The sequence below is a fragment of the Arvicola amphibius genome, chromosome 10 (assembly GCF_903992535.2).
Source record: "Arvicola amphibius chromosome 10, mArvAmp1.2, whole genome shotgun sequence".
NCBI lineage: Eukaryota > Metazoa > Chordata > Mammalia > Rodentia > Cricetidae > Arvicola > Arvicola amphibius.
Genome location: NC_052056.1, coordinates 63386394 through 63403993, shown reverse-complemented (window position 1 = coordinate 63403993; position 17600 = coordinate 63386394). Strand labels below are relative to the sequence as shown.

Genomic DNA, 17600 nt, shown 5'->3' with positions numbered 1-17600 from the left:
ATTGGTCTGTAATTCTTTTTCTTGGTTGAGTCTTTATGTGGTTTTGGTATCAGGGTAACTTTAGCCTCATAGAAGTGTTTAGCAATGTTCTTTCCTGTTTCTATTATGTAGAAGAATTTGAGGAGTATAGGTATTAGGTTTTCTTTGAAGTTCTGACTAAAATCAGTGCTAAAATTGTTGGACCTTGGGCATTTTTTTTTCATTTGGGAGGCTTTTGATGGCAGCTTCTTTTTTATTTGTAGGTTATAGGTCTATTTAAATTGCTCACCTGGTCATGATTATATTTTGGTATGTGATACTTATCCAGAAAATTGTCCATTTGTTTTACATTTTCTAATCTTGTGGAGTACAGGTTTTTGTACTAGGACCTAAAGATTCTCTGTGCCTGTTTTTATGTCCCCCTTTTCGTTTCTGATTTTGCTAATTTAAATATTCTCTCTCTGCTTTTTCATTATGTGGATAATGGTTTGTCTATCTTGTTGATTTTCACAAAGAACCAGCTCCTTGATTCACTGATTATTTGTGTTGTTTACTCTGTCCTGAAATTATTTATTTCTTGGGTGAGTATGCTTCTTTTTTTTCTAGAGTGTTCAGGTGTGATGTTAAGTTGCAAGTGTGGGATTTTTCCACTTTCCTTATGTAAGCACCTAGTGCTCTGAAATGTCCTCTTAGCACTGCTTTCATAATGTCACATAGTTTTGGGTACGTTGTGCCTTCATTTCTGTTGTATTAGGAAGTATTTAATGTCTTTCTTATTTCTTCCTTGAGCCAGAATTGGTTCTACTGAGCACTGTTCAGTTTCCATGAGCTTGCAGGGTCTGCAACTAGTGTTGTTGTTAAATTCTAACATTAAACCATAGTGATCCGATAAGAAACAGTAGTTATTACTATTTTTTTGTATTTGTTGAGGTTTGCTTTGTTACCAAGCATGTGGTCAATTTTAGAGAAGATTTCTTGAGCTACTGAGAAGTTATATTCTTTTGTGTTTTGGTGGAATATTTGGTAGATGTCTGTTAAGTACATTTGAGTCATGACATCTGTTACTTCTCTTATTTTTCTGGTCACTTTCTGTCTGTTTGGCCTGTCCATTGGGGAGAGTGGAGTGTTGAAGTCTCTTTCTATCAGAGTGTGGGGTTTGATGTGGAGTTTAAGCTTTAGTAATATTTCTTTTATATATGTGAGTGTGCTTGTATTTGGGACAAGATGAGACTTCATCTTGATGGATTGTTCTTGTTATGAGTATAAAGTGTCCTACTCCATCTCTTCTGATTGACTTTAGTTTAGAATGTTTTTGTTAGAGATTAGGATAGATTCTTCTCTTAGGTTCATTTGATTGGAAAAATTTTTCCCAACCCTTTACCCTGAGGTAATATCTATCTTTGAGGTTGAGGTATACTTCTTATATACAGGAGAAGAATGGTTCCTCCTTTCATATCCATTCTCTTAGCCAGTATCTTTATAGGTGAATTGAGTCCATTGATATTAAGAGATACTAATGACCAGGGATTGTTAATTTGGTTTATTTTTCTGTGGAGTTTTTGTGGTTTTCCATTCTTTGAAGTTTGCTGGTGTGAGGTTATCTGTTGCCTGTGTTTTTTTAGGTTCAGTTCGCTTCCTTAGGTTGGAGTTTCTTTCAATTACTTGCTGTAGGACTGGATTTGTGGATAAGTATTGCTTAAATCTCGTTCAGTCTTGGAATACCTTGTTTTCTACATCAATGGTCATTTAAAGCTTTGCCTGGATATAGTTGTAGGTGCTTACATCCATGGTCTCTTAGTGTCTGCAGAATATCTGTATAGGACCTTCTGGCTTTCATGATTTCATTCAGAAGTTGGGTGTAATTCCGGTAGGTCTGCCTTTATATGTCACTTGTCCTTTTACCATTATAACTTTTAATATTTTCTATTTTTGTATTTTGATTATTATATGGCAATGGGACATTTTGTTTCTGATCCAGTCTATTTGGTGTTCTATAAGCTTCTTGTAGGTTCATAGTGATATATTTCTTCTTTTTGGGAAAGTTTTCTTCTATGATATTATTGAATACATTTTCTGTGACTTTGAGCTGGAGTTCTCCTTCTTACCATATTATTCTAAAATTTTGCCATAATTTGGTGTTCCATACTTCCTGGATGTTTTGTGTTAATAATTTATTGGATTTAAGATTTTTTGACCAATGAATCTATTTCCTCTATTGTATCTTCAACACCTAAGATTCTCTCTTTCATCTCTTGTATTATGTTGGTTAAGCTTTACTCTGTAATTTTCCTTTTTTTTTTTTACCAAGATTTTCCTTATCCTGGATTCCCTTGGTTTTTGGTTTCTTTAATGCCTCATCAATATTGAACTGCTCGAAATGTTTGCTTCACCTGTTTGACTGTTTGAATGTGTTTTCTTGGGTTCCTTTAAGAGATTTCTTGATTTATTCCAGTTTTTGTTTGTCTTTTTGCCATTTCTGTGAGGGAATTTTTCACATCCTCTTTAAAGGTCTTCATCATCCTCATAAAGTTACATTTAAATCAATTTCTTCTGCTTCTCCTCTATTAGGATATTTAAATTTTCCTGTTGTATGACCACTGGGTTCTGGTGTTACCATATTGCTTTTTAGCTTGTTGAAATCTTTGAAGTGGATGTATTTTTGGGGAATTGTTCTTGGTCTGCTTTGTACTGTCACTGTCTGTGTCTCAAGGAGCCACTGAGGTTTCTCTTGGCCTGCTCTCTTGGTCTTCTCTCTTGGCCTGCTCTCTTGGTCTTCTCTCTTGCCCTGCTCTCTTGCCCTGCTTTCTTGGCCTGCTTTCTTTGTTTGCAATCCTCGGTCACTCTGTATCAAGTGTACTTCAGAGTGTCTCTCTTGTTCTTCTCTTGGTCCTCCATGTGTATTTTCAGTTTCAGTTTCAGAGTTTCTCTGAGGTTTTCAGGGGAATAGGAGGTATTGGGGTGGATTGAGACTTGTAGCTTTCAGGGTCAAATCAATGAGGTTGGGGTGTTGAGGCAGTGTGCCTGTAGGAAGCTTGCCTTCTGGTTGACTAGAGAAGTTGTGACAAGTCGGGAAGGGCCTTGCCTGGTATGGAGGGCATGAAGAATGCGTTGTCCACCCAGGTTGATGATCACTAACCTCTTTGTCCTCTCTGTTTATTTGCAGCCTGTGTTTCAGAGATTGTCTGAGGGTAGGGGATAGGAAGGTTGGGGACAGAATCAAGAACTTTTCTTAAACTATCACCACATTCATAGATTTTTCTCTCTTACCCTAATGCTGACCAGTGGCTGGCCTGCCTCTACAGAAACATTTTTCAGTTTCAGGAGGTGACATTTATTGTCTACGTTACTTTCTTAATGGTATACCATTTAGAAAACGGTCTCAAGTGCCAATGTTTTAAAGGCTGTTCACTAATTTCTCTTCTAACAGGTTCAGTGTATCTGGTTCTACGATTATGTCTTGATGACTTGGGCTTGCAATTGTACCAAGTGATAAATATGGACCTATTTACTTAACTCTACAAGCAGATATCTGTTTATACCATAACCATTTTTTGAAGATGTTCTTTTTCTTCATAGCAAATTTATTGTTTCTTTATCAAATATCAGGTATCTATATGTGTGCAGCTATGTGCTTGTGTCTTTGATTCAGTTCTGCTCACCAACATGTTTATTTTTACAAATACTGTGTAGTTTTGATTACTATCTATTTGTAGTACAGGTTGAAATCTGAGATAATTTTATCTTCATTTTTTATTGTTCAGAATTTAGATATTCTGTTTTTTTATTTTTCATATTGTATTCAATCATATCTTCTCAATGTATTTAAATCATATGTAAAGAAATGTGTTGGCATTTTGATGGGTATTAAGTTGAATCTGTACATTTCTTTTGCTATGATTTCAATTTTTACTTTGTTAATTATGCTGATTCATGAGCATAAGAGACCTTTCAATCGTCTGATATCTTTAATTTCTTTCTTCAACATATAGAAATTGTGGTCATACATGTCTTTCACATGCCTTCTTAGGGAACTCCAGGTTATTGGATGTTTTGTGACTATTATAAGTGTTGTTTTCTACCAAATTCTTTCTCAGTCCATTTTTCATTAATATTTAAAAAGTCTACTGACTTTTTATAGTTAATCTATGGTTCAGTCATATCGCTGATGGTGTTTATCAGCTGTGGATAGTACTTCCTAGGCAGATTATTTTTGCAAATAATTTATCATTTTTTCTCCTTTTCCAATTTGTGTTCCCTTGATCTCTTTCAGTTTTCTTTTACTTTAGCTAACATTTCAAGTATTGTAATGCCTAGGTGTAGAAAACTTGACAGGCTTGCCTTCTTCCTATCTTTATTGGAATGTCGTTAAGATTCCCTCTATTTAATTTGATGTTTCTAGAGGCTTTCGGTAAATGTTATTTATTATGTTAGGTATGACACTATCAATATTCTCTCCAATAATTTTATCATGAATGGGTGGAGGTTGGGTTTTTTCAAAGGTATACTTAAGAAAATCAACAATATAGAAAAACCTTTGTCTTACTAACTAAAATACAGAGAGAATATCCAAATTAAAAAGAATAAGAAATGAAAAGTGAGACAGTAGAAAATAATGATGAGCAGCTCAATACCTGTACTTCACCTAAAAAATCTAAAATTAATGAATTTTTTCAATGATGCCTTTAAAAATTGCTCAATCAAGATCATATAAACAACTTAAGTAGAATTATGGACAATATAAAAGTAAAATGTGTCATTAAAATCATCTCCCAACCAAAAAAAGAACAAAATCCAGGGTCAGATGATGTTAGGACATAATTCTTTGATATTTAAAGCAGACATTATGGTCTTCAAATTGTTCAACCAAATGAAATAGAACAAATAGTAAAACAAATTCTTTTTGTAAGAACACATTAACCCTGATATCCAAACCACACAAAGATTCAATAAAGAAGCTTTCCAAATCTCTTTCATAAAACACTTACTCCATGACATGTTTTTTTAGATAATGTAAGTGTGTTTTAATAAGTTATAAAACAACTGCAAATGCTAAATGCAAGGAAAATTGTAGTTTCTGATACTGTGAATTAATAAAAAATGTTATTAGATCATGTCTGATGAAATTTAGTTATAATATTAGAAGTTAATATAATTTAGTTGAGAATAGAACTCAGTATTAAACCAACTAATGATGAATCAAGGATAAAATATACACTGATGAAAACTATAGCTGTATTATAGTACCAGCAGTGTTTAAACATCAGTCAAACTATGGAAATCTATGATTGTCATGACAGAGAAGGAGGTTAGAAGGAGGCAAAAAACTAGCTAAGCGATGAGAGGAAATTACAAGGATTTTGACTGTGTACTATAGGAACATGCAAAAATTAAATCCCAGTTAAACAAGAACACAGTATAAAACATAAAAGAAAAGAATTAAGATGTAGTGAAGTGAGAATGAATATGTTAAAGAATTATAATAGGAGAAAGACAACAAGGAAATGTACAATGAGTAATATAACTTGTTTGCCCTTTTCTTTCTACCTGCGCCATGGAGAATAATTTGATGACAGGCAAGATACTGTTTATACTATTAACTCTAATCTATAAAATCAGCTGTATGGCATATTTCTGTTCACAGAGTTCTTTAATCAACATTTTTGTTGGTGCTTTTATTGGTTCCTTAGTATTTTTGATGAGCAACTTATTGTAATTTAGTTCTCATATTCATCTTGTATTCTTGAAGCAGTGGTGGATCCCTTGGAGCTTCAGGGGCGAGTCAGCTTAGGATGTCAGCTGATTTAAGCCATTGATCACCTACACAATCGACCACCTAACATGTCCTTTATAAATCTGCCCACAGTGTTCCTACTATTTATTCAGTTAGAAGTCAGCCTCTTTTGACCTCACCACACACAGGTGTCAGCCCTTCCATGGTCTTTCCCAGTAATGTCTTTGGAATAATTTACAGTAAGATTTGTGCTTCATTCTTGGATATGGCAATTCTGCCCCTTTCTACACATCTTACTTTTGACTCATTTTCATTTGACAGCTGTGAATGCATGCATGGTTTCATCTTTACAGCTCATGTCTCTTCAACTTGTGGTTCCTAAAGAAACAATTTGCCTTGAGAATAGAGGCCCTTAATTGGTGAAGTCTGGAACTTCACATGATGATAATCTGGCTCCCATTCACATACCCCATTTCAGCCTGTACAGCTACAGCTTAATTGTGTACTACATGGCTTAATATTTCAGGCACACAGGTTTTTATTTATAGACTGTATTTTGGAGTATGTTTTTCTAAGAATGCTAATCATGAACACATCATGATTTGTGATGAACTCTTGTGTTCTTTGTCTAAGTAAAGAAATTTGTACCTGGGCACCTCATAATCTGTTTTCTTCATGACAGGGGGGAATCTTGACCTTCCAGGATGTTGCGATTGACTTCTCTCCAGATGAGTGGGACTGCCTCGACGTTGAACAGAGGACTTTGTATAGGGAAGTCATGTTGGAGAACTACAGTAATATGGTCTCTGTGGGTGAGACTTTTTTCATATTTCCTTCTTTATTATGATTTTTTCCTACAAGTATGTATTACGTCTGTCTGAATTGTCAGCCTTACTTTTACATGTCAATTTAATAAAAATCTTGGCATTCATCATATAGAACCCAATATTTTGTGTAACTTTATCTTGTCAATATAGTCCTGAATCCTGGGAATGACATTCATGATTCAAACTTGTATAATACATTTTACTTTTCAGACACATTCTAGATTATATATTGATTTGCAACATGATGATTCACAACATAGTTGCATTCAATAGTAATTTACAAAGGAAATCAAGGTATACAATATTATCAAAATTGCTTTTGAATGTTTTAAATTTTGGGAGACAGAAATTAGGATATAATATTTTTAATTTTATATTATATGACATCTTATATAGTTAGTGTTTTTTTAGACATCCATGGGTTTAACTATTATCCAAATTTATGGCTATATATCTCTTCTAATATGTAGGTCTTTCAATGCCAAAACCAGACCTGATCATCTGTCTTGAACAAAGCAAAGAGCCCTGGAATGTGAACATGGGAGAGACCGAAGGCAATGAAAAAGGTAAGCCACAATGAAGCCTTGGCACATGTGGGAAACCTAGGACATGGAGGAATTCTTCCCTGAAGTGGGGTTGACAAAGATCTTTCTCTGAATTGGCATAAAAATTCACATTGAATAATTATCTCAAATTACTTTATGGGTCTTTTTCACATGAAATGACCTAAAAATTCACTTTGAATACTTAACATTAATTATGGTATAAAGCAGAATTAAGAATATTTGTTGCCAAATCCTTGAATGCCACCAAATCCAGAAATGAACAATATTGATAGTACATTAGCATTAAAAACTTTTATAGTTTTTGAAAGAGTATTTCTCTGTACATGCTCATGTCTGTCTGCTCTTATGAGAATATTACATAGTTTTCATTGTTATGTAGTATTACATATAATCATAAAATATGAATTTTATAGTTGTACTCATTTTGGAAGATTGTAGAGTTCATTCCTTGCATTACACTCTACAGAAATTAAAAGGTAACATTTTATTTCTGCAAAATATTCTTTAGTAATTAAGAATTAGAGTCATACATGCTATCTGAAAATCTCCAAATATCAAAATCTATATGTTACTTTCCACATAAAGGTTGTGAATTCTCTTGTTTTCCTTTGTGTTTTTAATTATATTTGAGTTTGTTTGGAGAATCAAATTTGTATGTGCATACTATTTTATTTTTAATACTTTTATTAATTATTTAAGAAAAATTACAGTATCATTTGACCAATTCAACTCTCCAGTTCTCTGATTTTCTATTTCCTCTAAACTTCTTTATTTTTTCTCTTTTTTTTACACCCATAGAATTCAATCTGTAATTCTCATACAATCTTGGGTGTTGAGCAGACTGTAATATGGTTAAACTATCAGAAGTGTCACATTCTTAAACTTTATGCCCTTTCTCCAAGTATGTTTCAGATGATAGAATCATCTCAGCAAGGTGTGGGTCTCTATGTCCACTCTTACTTTCTCTTTAGGATGTTAATCTTGCTTGAGCTTTCTTAGATCCAATGTATACTATCTTGATTACTGGAGTTTATATGTCAACTGTTGCATCAAAAGAACTATTTTCTTACAGTCATTCATGACTTCTTACACTTAACATGTATTATCACTCTCTCCTGAATGAGCTCTGAACATTCCATGAAATGGGTTTGATATAAACATACTAGTTAAAACTGATTTTTTTTTACAATGTCCACCTATGAGTCAATTTTGAGCTGTCAAATTCCATTAGGAATGAAGGCATAGAGATGCACCAGTCTGTGGGTAAACCAATAAGATATCAGGAATAATTTTAATACTATATCCAAGCAGCAGAATAATGGTAGTAAGTGGTACTTCCTATCTTTTAATAATTATCTTGAATTACCATAAATACTCTTCAAACTATTCTTCAAAGGATAAATAAATAAGTAAAGACCAGAACTCTGTGAAATTCTTTTTGTGAAGACAGTTCCCTTTACACTTAAACCTTGTATACACATAAAAAGTAAGTAAAAGATGTGGCAATTTCATTACGAACATATCTGCAAAAGTCCTCAATAAAATTTTTGCAACCTGAATCTAATAGTATATAAAAAGGACTATCTCCCAGACACTTCCTCTCAAGACATGTAGGGACAGATCAAAAATTCAAAACCAATAAAGTAATCTACCATTTATACAAACTGAAAGTCAAATTTCATATGTTCATCTCATTAGATGCAGAAATTCCTTTGACAAAATTAACAACCCCTGCTTAACAAAAGTTCTGGAGAGATTAGGGATGCAAGGTACATACTTCCAAATGAAATGGACAACTTGTAGCAAGCCTACAGCCCACATCAAACTAATGGAGAGAAATCAAAGCCATTCCATTAAAATAGGAAACAAAACAAGGGTATTCACTCTCTCCATATGAATTCAATACGGTCCTTGAAATCTTAGCTAGAATAATAACACAAATGAAAAAGATCAAGAAGTGACGAATAACAAAGGAAGAGATGAAAGGAATGTTATAGGCAAATGCTATGATTTTATGTATGAAAGACTCCAAGAAACTTCTCCAACTGAGATACACTTTCATCAAAAATAAGAGATATGAAATTAACTAACAAAGTCAGTAGCCCTCATATGTGCAAATTAGAAAAGACTTAAATAGAAATCAGGGAAAGGAAATCACATCTTTTACAATAACCCCAGAAAATATTTTGGGGTAATTAACCTAATAAAGTAAAAGACCCTTGTCAGAACTTTAAGGCATTGAAGAAATAAACTGAAAAAGATATCAGAAGATGGAAAAAAATTCACATACTCATGGATTAGTCAATTGATGTAGCAAAAATGAATATCTTATCAAAGTAATGTACTGATTCAGTGAAAATCCCATCAAAATTTTAACAATTTTTGAAGGTCTCAAAAAGAGAGTCTTCAGCATCATATGGAAGCAAACAAACAAAAAATCTCACAATAGCTTAAACAATCATGAAAAATAAATCTATAAATACAGTATATCACCATTCACAATTTTAAAATATTCTGTATTTATATAATAATCAGGTTTTGTACAATAATGGTATGGCTGATCACTGAAACAAATTACAGATACTAAAATAAGTCCACTCATCTATGAAAACATATTTTGTAAAAGAATCTAGAAAAATACATTTCACAAAACATTGGCATTTAATTCTAATTAGAATTAACTGAAACTACTTTCTGATTCTTTAGATGCCAAGTTGTTATCTAAGTGACAGAAAGTGTGTGAATTCTGACATCAATGAAGATGGGGAGGATCTCATGACTTTTGAGGGAGAAAAGTCATAGTAAGAATATATTTTATGAAAACATCTATTTTCTGTATAAGAAAAAGAGAAAATGTACCTCTGTTAATAAGATCAGTCCGAGTGAATTTACATGATGTCTGAAAATTTATGGATGCGTTCCTTGTGGCATACATGATTCTCTGTGGCCAGTTAGTAATAACTCTTTCCCGCTCTTCATTTTCTTCTTCCTTTATTAATAATATTCTGTCTTCTTTATTTATATTGTTCAGTTTGTTCAGTTTCAGGGATTGTGAAGATGAGTTATGATCATTAAGATAATAGCATATCAGGGGTGTGATTATTTTGTAGTTGGGTTATAGACTTTTTCAATTTCAGGATAAAACTTGAAGATAAAGACAATATATAGAAGAAAGATTCATTATGATAAATCAGAGATCGTAGTTGACAAGGGGATAGAGCTGCTGTGAGAGGTCCCATCTGAAACCAAAACAGGAAGCAGACAGCTCACTGTTGGCAATAGAAGGCATTTAAATTCTCAAAGCCATTATCCAGATACATGTGTTCCCGTAAGTTGATACCTTTTTTACCCTACCCATAAATATCCACCAACTTCAGGCCACATATTCAGACACCTGATTATATGGGGTCATTTCAATCAACTCATCATACTCTTGTTTATTATTCTAAAATTATGATTGGAATATCTAAGGTAAGATAAGTTCATTTCTTTCATTTTTATAATTTATTATATTTTATAAAAGATTATCTAACCATTTGCCATAAAAAGATTGTTTCATTAGAATAAATGATTTGAAGTTTCTATTTTGTAATATGCCATCTTGCATATTTATAAAATTATGTCACATATATCTGAAAATGTTTCACATATGTGAACTAATAATTATATTTTTTCTATCTTCCAGTTTTCTATTTTAATCAAACACAAGATCTGTTTTCACAGGAGAATAGACAAGACTCTATCCAGAAGCTAATATCAGGAATAGATGTAAGTAGTGACTTAAAAAACTTGCATTTAAGGATGTTCTCAAATTATTGGGAAGAGAGAAAAGAGAATGGATTATGTCACGATTGATATAATTGGTATTCACCAACCACCCTGTGTTTACCTGTAAAAATAAATTAATAATATCTACCTTTTCTTGCAATATTTCACATTAGATCAATTATGTTTTCAAAAAGTTTCTTTGGTTAAAAAAATATGTTTTAAAACATGTTTTTATTCTACAAAGAATTTTGAAAATCCTAAAAACTGAATGACACACGCTATTAAACATTCACTAAAGTTTCTTCAACTAATAATTATATTTTGTCACAAACTATTCGATTGAGATACACATGGGGAGTGTTTTCTCAAATGAGACTGAAAATACATCATAGCAATTCTAGTTGTGAGAAGCCTTGCACATTTAAAGGTGTTATGAAAACATTTCCTAGGAGCTCTGGGATGTCTAGTTATCACAATACTTATCTCGAAAGGAGAAATTCCCAAAACATCAAAACACAATACGATGTTACTTATTATTTAAATACATAGAAGAAATTAGTTCTTCCTAAGAGCCAGTACATATATGAAAATTGTAAGGAGATTTTTGATTATAACACACACCTTTATTTTTATCGCAGCATGAACAGACACAAGAGAAACATTTTATAAATAATCAAATTGGACAAAACTACTACATGAAATATGAGGAGGGCTCCAACAGATCTCCATGCCTCACTAGGCTTAAGAAAATTAGTTCCAGAGAGGAGGCATATAAATGTAAAGATTGTGGCAAGTCATTTTGCCATCATGCAAAACATCAAGCTTACCAGAGAATCCATGCTGCTGAGAAACCTTACAGATGTCAGGAATGTGGCAAGTCCTTTACCCAGAATTCAACTCTTCAGGTGCATTACAGAATTCATACTGGTGAGAAACCTTACAGATGTCAGGAATGTGGCAAGTCCTTTACCCAGAATTCAACTCTTCAGGTGCATTACAGAATTCATACTGGTGAGAAACCTTACAGATGTCAGGAATGTGGCAAGTCCTTTAGCCGAGATTCACATCTTCAGGGGCATTACAGAATTCATACTGGTGAGAAACCTTACAAATGTCAGGAATGTGGCAAGTCCTTTACCCAGAATTCAACTCTTCAGGTGCATTACAGAATTCATACTGGTGAGAAACCTTACAAATGTCAGGAATGTGGCAAGTCCTTTAGCCGAGATTCACATCTTCAGGGGCATTACAGAATTCATACTGGTGAGAAACCTTACAGATGTCAGGAATGTGGCAAGTCCTTTACCCAGAATTCAACTCTTCAGGTGCATTACAGAATTCATACTGGTGAGAAACCTTACAGATGTCAGGAATGTGGCAAGTCCTTTACCCAGGATTCAAGTCTTCAGGTGCATTACAGAATTCATACTGGTGAGAAACCTTACAGATGTCTGGAGTGCGGCAAGTCCTTTACCCAGGGCTCAAATCTTCACATTCACCACAGACTCCATACTGGTGAAAAACCTTACAGATGTAAAGAATGTGGCAAGTCCTTTACAAGAAACGCAGCTCTTAGAAAGCATCACAAAATTCATTTAATGGATACATTTCATAATGTTTATTAGTATACCTCACATTAGTTCATTGTACAAATCTTTATACTTTGACCAAGATATTACACAGATGCAAATCCTTTAAATAATTTTCAAAGTTTTGTTAATACGTATACAGATATACAGTTCTTACAAATTTAGAAACATTGTGTCCAGATTTGAACTTTATTTTCTTCAAATATTTGTTTTAAACCAAATTTTTGCATCGTTATAAGAATATACTATTCAAACATCATTATGATGAAAGAGTCAATATTTCTAGTAGAACAAAATTAAACAACAACATTTCTTGACTCTATGTTGAGGTAACATGTTAAAGATCCAACCGATGTGAAACTATTTCAGATTTTGATGCATATTTAATTTCCTGTCATATGGTTTCTTATGTAATGATATTATATTCTATATAAACATTGTATTCCTGTGATGTTTTGTGATTTTATATAAATACTAGTTTGCTTTAAACTTCAAGTCTTTTCATTCTGTGTCTTTGTAATAAAAATGTTAAATATTTTGGCCAATTTTATTCCATTTTATTGTTCTGGTAGTCTATTTTCTAATGGCAGGTTATTATAAATGTGAGCTCTTCCATAGATCACAGCAACAATGAAAACATGGCATAAAATAGAAGTAGATTTGTCGTGGAATATGTGTACACTGTGTAAAACTGGGTTACTTTGATTGATGAAATAGGCTGATGGTTGGACCACATCTAGGCACAAGGTACAGGCAGAAATCCCTTGCAGAGAGACTAAGGAGGAGGAGGAATTGAGGCATGCAGGTGAGTTGCCAGAAGACAGGAAGGAAGCAGCTTGTGCAATTTGTGGCAAAATGTAGACAAAAAAAATATAGGTTAATTTATGTCATTGGACCTAATTGGAAACAATCCTATGTTAAGGCCAAGCTTTCAAGTAGAAGTCTCCCTGTTAATGTTTTGGATCTGGTAGGACAGCAAATGACAATCTACATAGATTATTTTAAACTTTGTATAATTGTGGTTTAAATCAATGTTAGGTTTTTGGATGATACAAATGGTCTTGTTAAAATGGAAAGGAAAGCTATAAGGTAACAGCATCAAAAAACTCTTTAGTCATTTGAAAAGCAGGGAGTGGGAGAAGTGGGCTTCCCCAGAGAAGAGCACATAAACTGATTGTCCAGTAACCAATGGATAGCCCTCACAACAAAGAAATGTAACATGGTATGGATTGCTTCCATTGTATTTAGGAATATATATATATATACAAATTTATGTATAAAAATAACAATGCATGAAAAAGGACAAAAACTTGAAGGAGAACAGGGATATGTGGTATATAGGAGAGTTGGGAGATAGGAAACTGAAGGTACAAAATATAATTTGTAATGAGTACAAAGGTTCATGTGCTCAAAGGTAGCTCTGGGGAAACCAGGAATGCTAAATACACAGGGTTGTCACTTCAATGAAAATATGCATACTCTGTTTTCTACTCTGACAGCTGGGGCTTGCGGTGGATAATCGCCCACACATATTGTCCTTGTGCTCTCTGTGACCAGGCCATACTAAACTCCCAGAAGCTCAATATTCAAAGTTTCAAAATACAGTGAAATTGATACATTCTAATTAATCCCTTGGAGAACTGTGAGAAAATATCTAGGAAGAAAAATGGAGAGGACCTTTTAGTCCAAGTACATTTTGTTCCATGACATAATTTGGATGTGATTTTCTGTTCCTGCAACAAAAATTTGCAAGACATGATGATTTTTGTTGGATGTTGGAACATAAGTATAGAACCAATGTGGTGAAAAATATCCTGAATGCTGTGATCGCTGGATCTTGACTCTTGAGACAACTCAGAGTCAAATTCCAGATGTTTGAACCAGCCCAAGCTACTGAGTCCTGTTGTTTAGGATTTCCTTCTTGCTCCATGTGGATTGTTATTCTGTCAGCCCTGCTGTTTGCAGAAACCACCAGAAAATTATATTATGTCCTAAAAAATTGAAAAACACACAAAAAATAAAGAGATTCTCATCATATGAAAGTTTTACAAACTTCTGCCTAAAAGAAACTTGTCCACTGCCTTAATTAGTTTGAATAAATAGCTACAAAAGTAATGATTATATTTAGTCATGTTCTCCAGCTCTTTTGCATTATTCCAAATGATGTTTTTTCTGGTTACACAGATTTATATTCTTTCTTTAGCATTGCAATATGTGTTTGTAACAAGTTTTAATTTTTAATATATATTATTTTAAAGAATAATTATATATAAATATATTTAACTCTTTATGTATAACTCTCTATATAACTCTTTATATAAATCTCTATCACTTCATATATATATATATATATATATATATATATATATATATATATATATGTGAAGCCACAAAACAATTCCAGTTCCTACTGCTTTTCAAAGTATAAGAGACCATGCCCCAGTGGGCTGGTATCTTAAAGGCCATTGGCTTAAGAAGCCAAAGGAGCGCCTACAGGACCTTCCCATTTTGTTTAAGAGAGTTCAAAACCAATACAAAACAATATACACTAGGAACAGATATCAAGTATACAATTAGAATTACAATCAGAATAAACAATATTGAGCAAGGAACATATGTTAAATGTTTTAATAAACACTCTATCCTATGGAGTCTAAGTCTTGTATAGGAAATGGCTTGGCTAGATTATAAGGGTACAGTAACTATGACTATCTAATCTTCAACCCCATTGAAGGCCTGAGAAGGAAGATAATATTACTTGAGCAGGCAGGAAGTACAATCAAGTAGCTTCCAAAGTGAGCAATATATGATGGAGAAAATTAGCTACCTGAGTAATCACCCAAAGTCTCATTTTGCAACGTTGAAGCAACCAACTTTGGCTAAGGCCTAGTATAAATGACAGACTGTTTTTAGAGGCAGAAAACTTTTCAAAACCATTTTACCCTGTCTTGGTAATATTTGACAGTCCTGCTTACCCATTTCTGGATACCATATAACTTGTCAGTGTTTGAGGCGCTGTCAGTTCCTTGTCCAAAGGCCAGTTTTTTCAAGAAGAAAATAAGCTCCAAGTGGAGTGTCTTTGGTGCTCAACATTCTCTCAGGAATAGATTGGTGCTGTCAGAAGCAGTCATGTCTCATGTCAACAGAACCCTAAGTTATTTAAATGCCATGTTATACAGATCCTTGAAGTGGTTGAAGAATATCTATCTAGAAAGAATATAATCTATATGTATCAAAAGAACTTAATTGATCTAACTGTATGTACAACAAACATGCACAACTATTGACCTATAATAATATGAAAATATACCTTAAAAGTTGTATCAATATACAAAATGTCCTAAACCGAGGTAGAAACATACATATATACAATCTGACAAAATAACTTTGCATAGGTGTACAAATGTAAACAAAAATAACAGATATAATTTGATCTTGTATCAATATACAAAACTATACCAATGTAAACTATCCATTTATAATAGCTAACAAGTATTCACGCTATTACCCACTATTACTATCTCCCCTTTTTTTCATAGTTTTCACCCCAACCATCTATCTAATACAAGTAATAATCAACAACCCCTAAACAGTGTTCCCAACCCCTATGGACAAACATTTTTTGGGGGAATGGGAGCATCATCATCTTACAGAATTGCTTCCTGCTGTCATAGGGGCAATGTTCTCTTAAAGGGATTCTGCAAAATTAAAATGATGGTTAAGTTTCAAAATTACTGTCTAGTAAAGCTGCAAACAAATTTCCAAGTAGTTGATAGATATTTCTTTTTCTTCAAAGTTCTTATTTGGAGTTCTGGCCAGAATGTAATAAGATGGTGCACTATTTCAGCAACTGTTATGCAAAAAGGAAGTCTTATAGTAGGGCTGTCTGCATCAAGATGCCATTTCAACTAGATGAAGTGGTTGCTGTATGGCCCCATCTTCTTCCTGGAAATTTCAAAGATTACTGCAGGAAAAGGATTTGTAGGAAAATATATGTCCATCAGGAAAAACTTAAACATTATTCATATAAACATACATTCAATGAAGAATATGATGTAAACAAAAAAAGCATGGAGAAATTAAATTTTTTCCTAAAGTCTTTCTTCTATCCCATACCAGATGGCTCCTGATATGAGACAGAACTGTAAATGTTCCTTTTAACCACAAGCTTGGATTTAGAGAAGTACAGACACATTGTCCAACTATGTGTGTGTGTGTGTGTGTAAATATAAGTGTAAATAGTATCTGGATTCATAAACCATATTCTGTTTTCTAGATACTCCTTAGTGGATAGTTATTTTTTCTTCTGTCAGCATTCAAACATTCAGGGTCTCTTGAACTTTTGATGATGTGTATTTTTCTGCAAAGAGCAGAACCCTGCCCCAACCGTTATGAGCTTTACTTGCCACATGTATGATTGTCACCATTGTAGATGTGGTATCATTACTCTTTTTCAAGAGATTTCTCCTTTTCAAAGTGAATCTTTATTAATTTTGATGGTATCCATTATTTATATTCTTCTGTGGAAACAAGAACAAAACCCCTTCCCCGACATAGTACATTTCCTGGTTTCCGTTGTGAGGTCAACACATCCTTGAAATATACTGGTTGATGCAATTTAGAAGTTTTTTCTATTATCCAATGTCTCTCTGCTGCTGTTGTCCCTTTCTCATCAATATTAAGAAAATTTAAGGTTAATTAAGCATTATGAAATCGATTTCTGGGGGTATTTTTCATCCTTTTCTGTTTGTTCAGCATATCCTTTATAGTGCGATTTGACCTTTCTATAACTGCCTGGCTTGTAGAATTACTTGGTATACCTGTAATGTGCTTTATATTATAATAATCAAAATACCATTTCATTTTCTTAGATACATATGCTGGATCATTGTCTGTCTTTATTTGTGCAGGAATGCCCATGATGGCCATAACTTCTAATAAATGTGTGATTACTGAATCAGCCTTTTCTGTGGAAGCTATACTGAAGATTTTTATATACCAAGGAGGTTAACTTTTGTATTTTTACCTTTTGTTCCTGGTCATCAAATTTGATAATTTCTTCAGTCTTTTCAAATCTGTTTACCACTGCCTTTTGTAATGTCTGGATGTCCTGTCCAGTGTTCTGCTCTACTGCCCTCAC

At 33.4% G+C, this 17600-nt stretch overlaps 1 protein-coding gene across 1 annotated transcript; it reads left to right on the top strand.

Moving 5' to 3' along the window:
• Positions 1 to 11566: 11566 nt before the first annotated feature.
• LOC119824273 (zinc finger protein 239-like) lies at positions 11567 to 12496 on the top strand. The gene has a single exon (XM_038344417.1). The coding sequence runs from the start codon at positions 11567 to 11569 to the stop codon at positions 12494 to 12496; it is 930 nt and encodes a 309-aa protein (XP_038200345.1).
• Positions 12497 to 17600: the final 5104 nt, after the last annotated feature.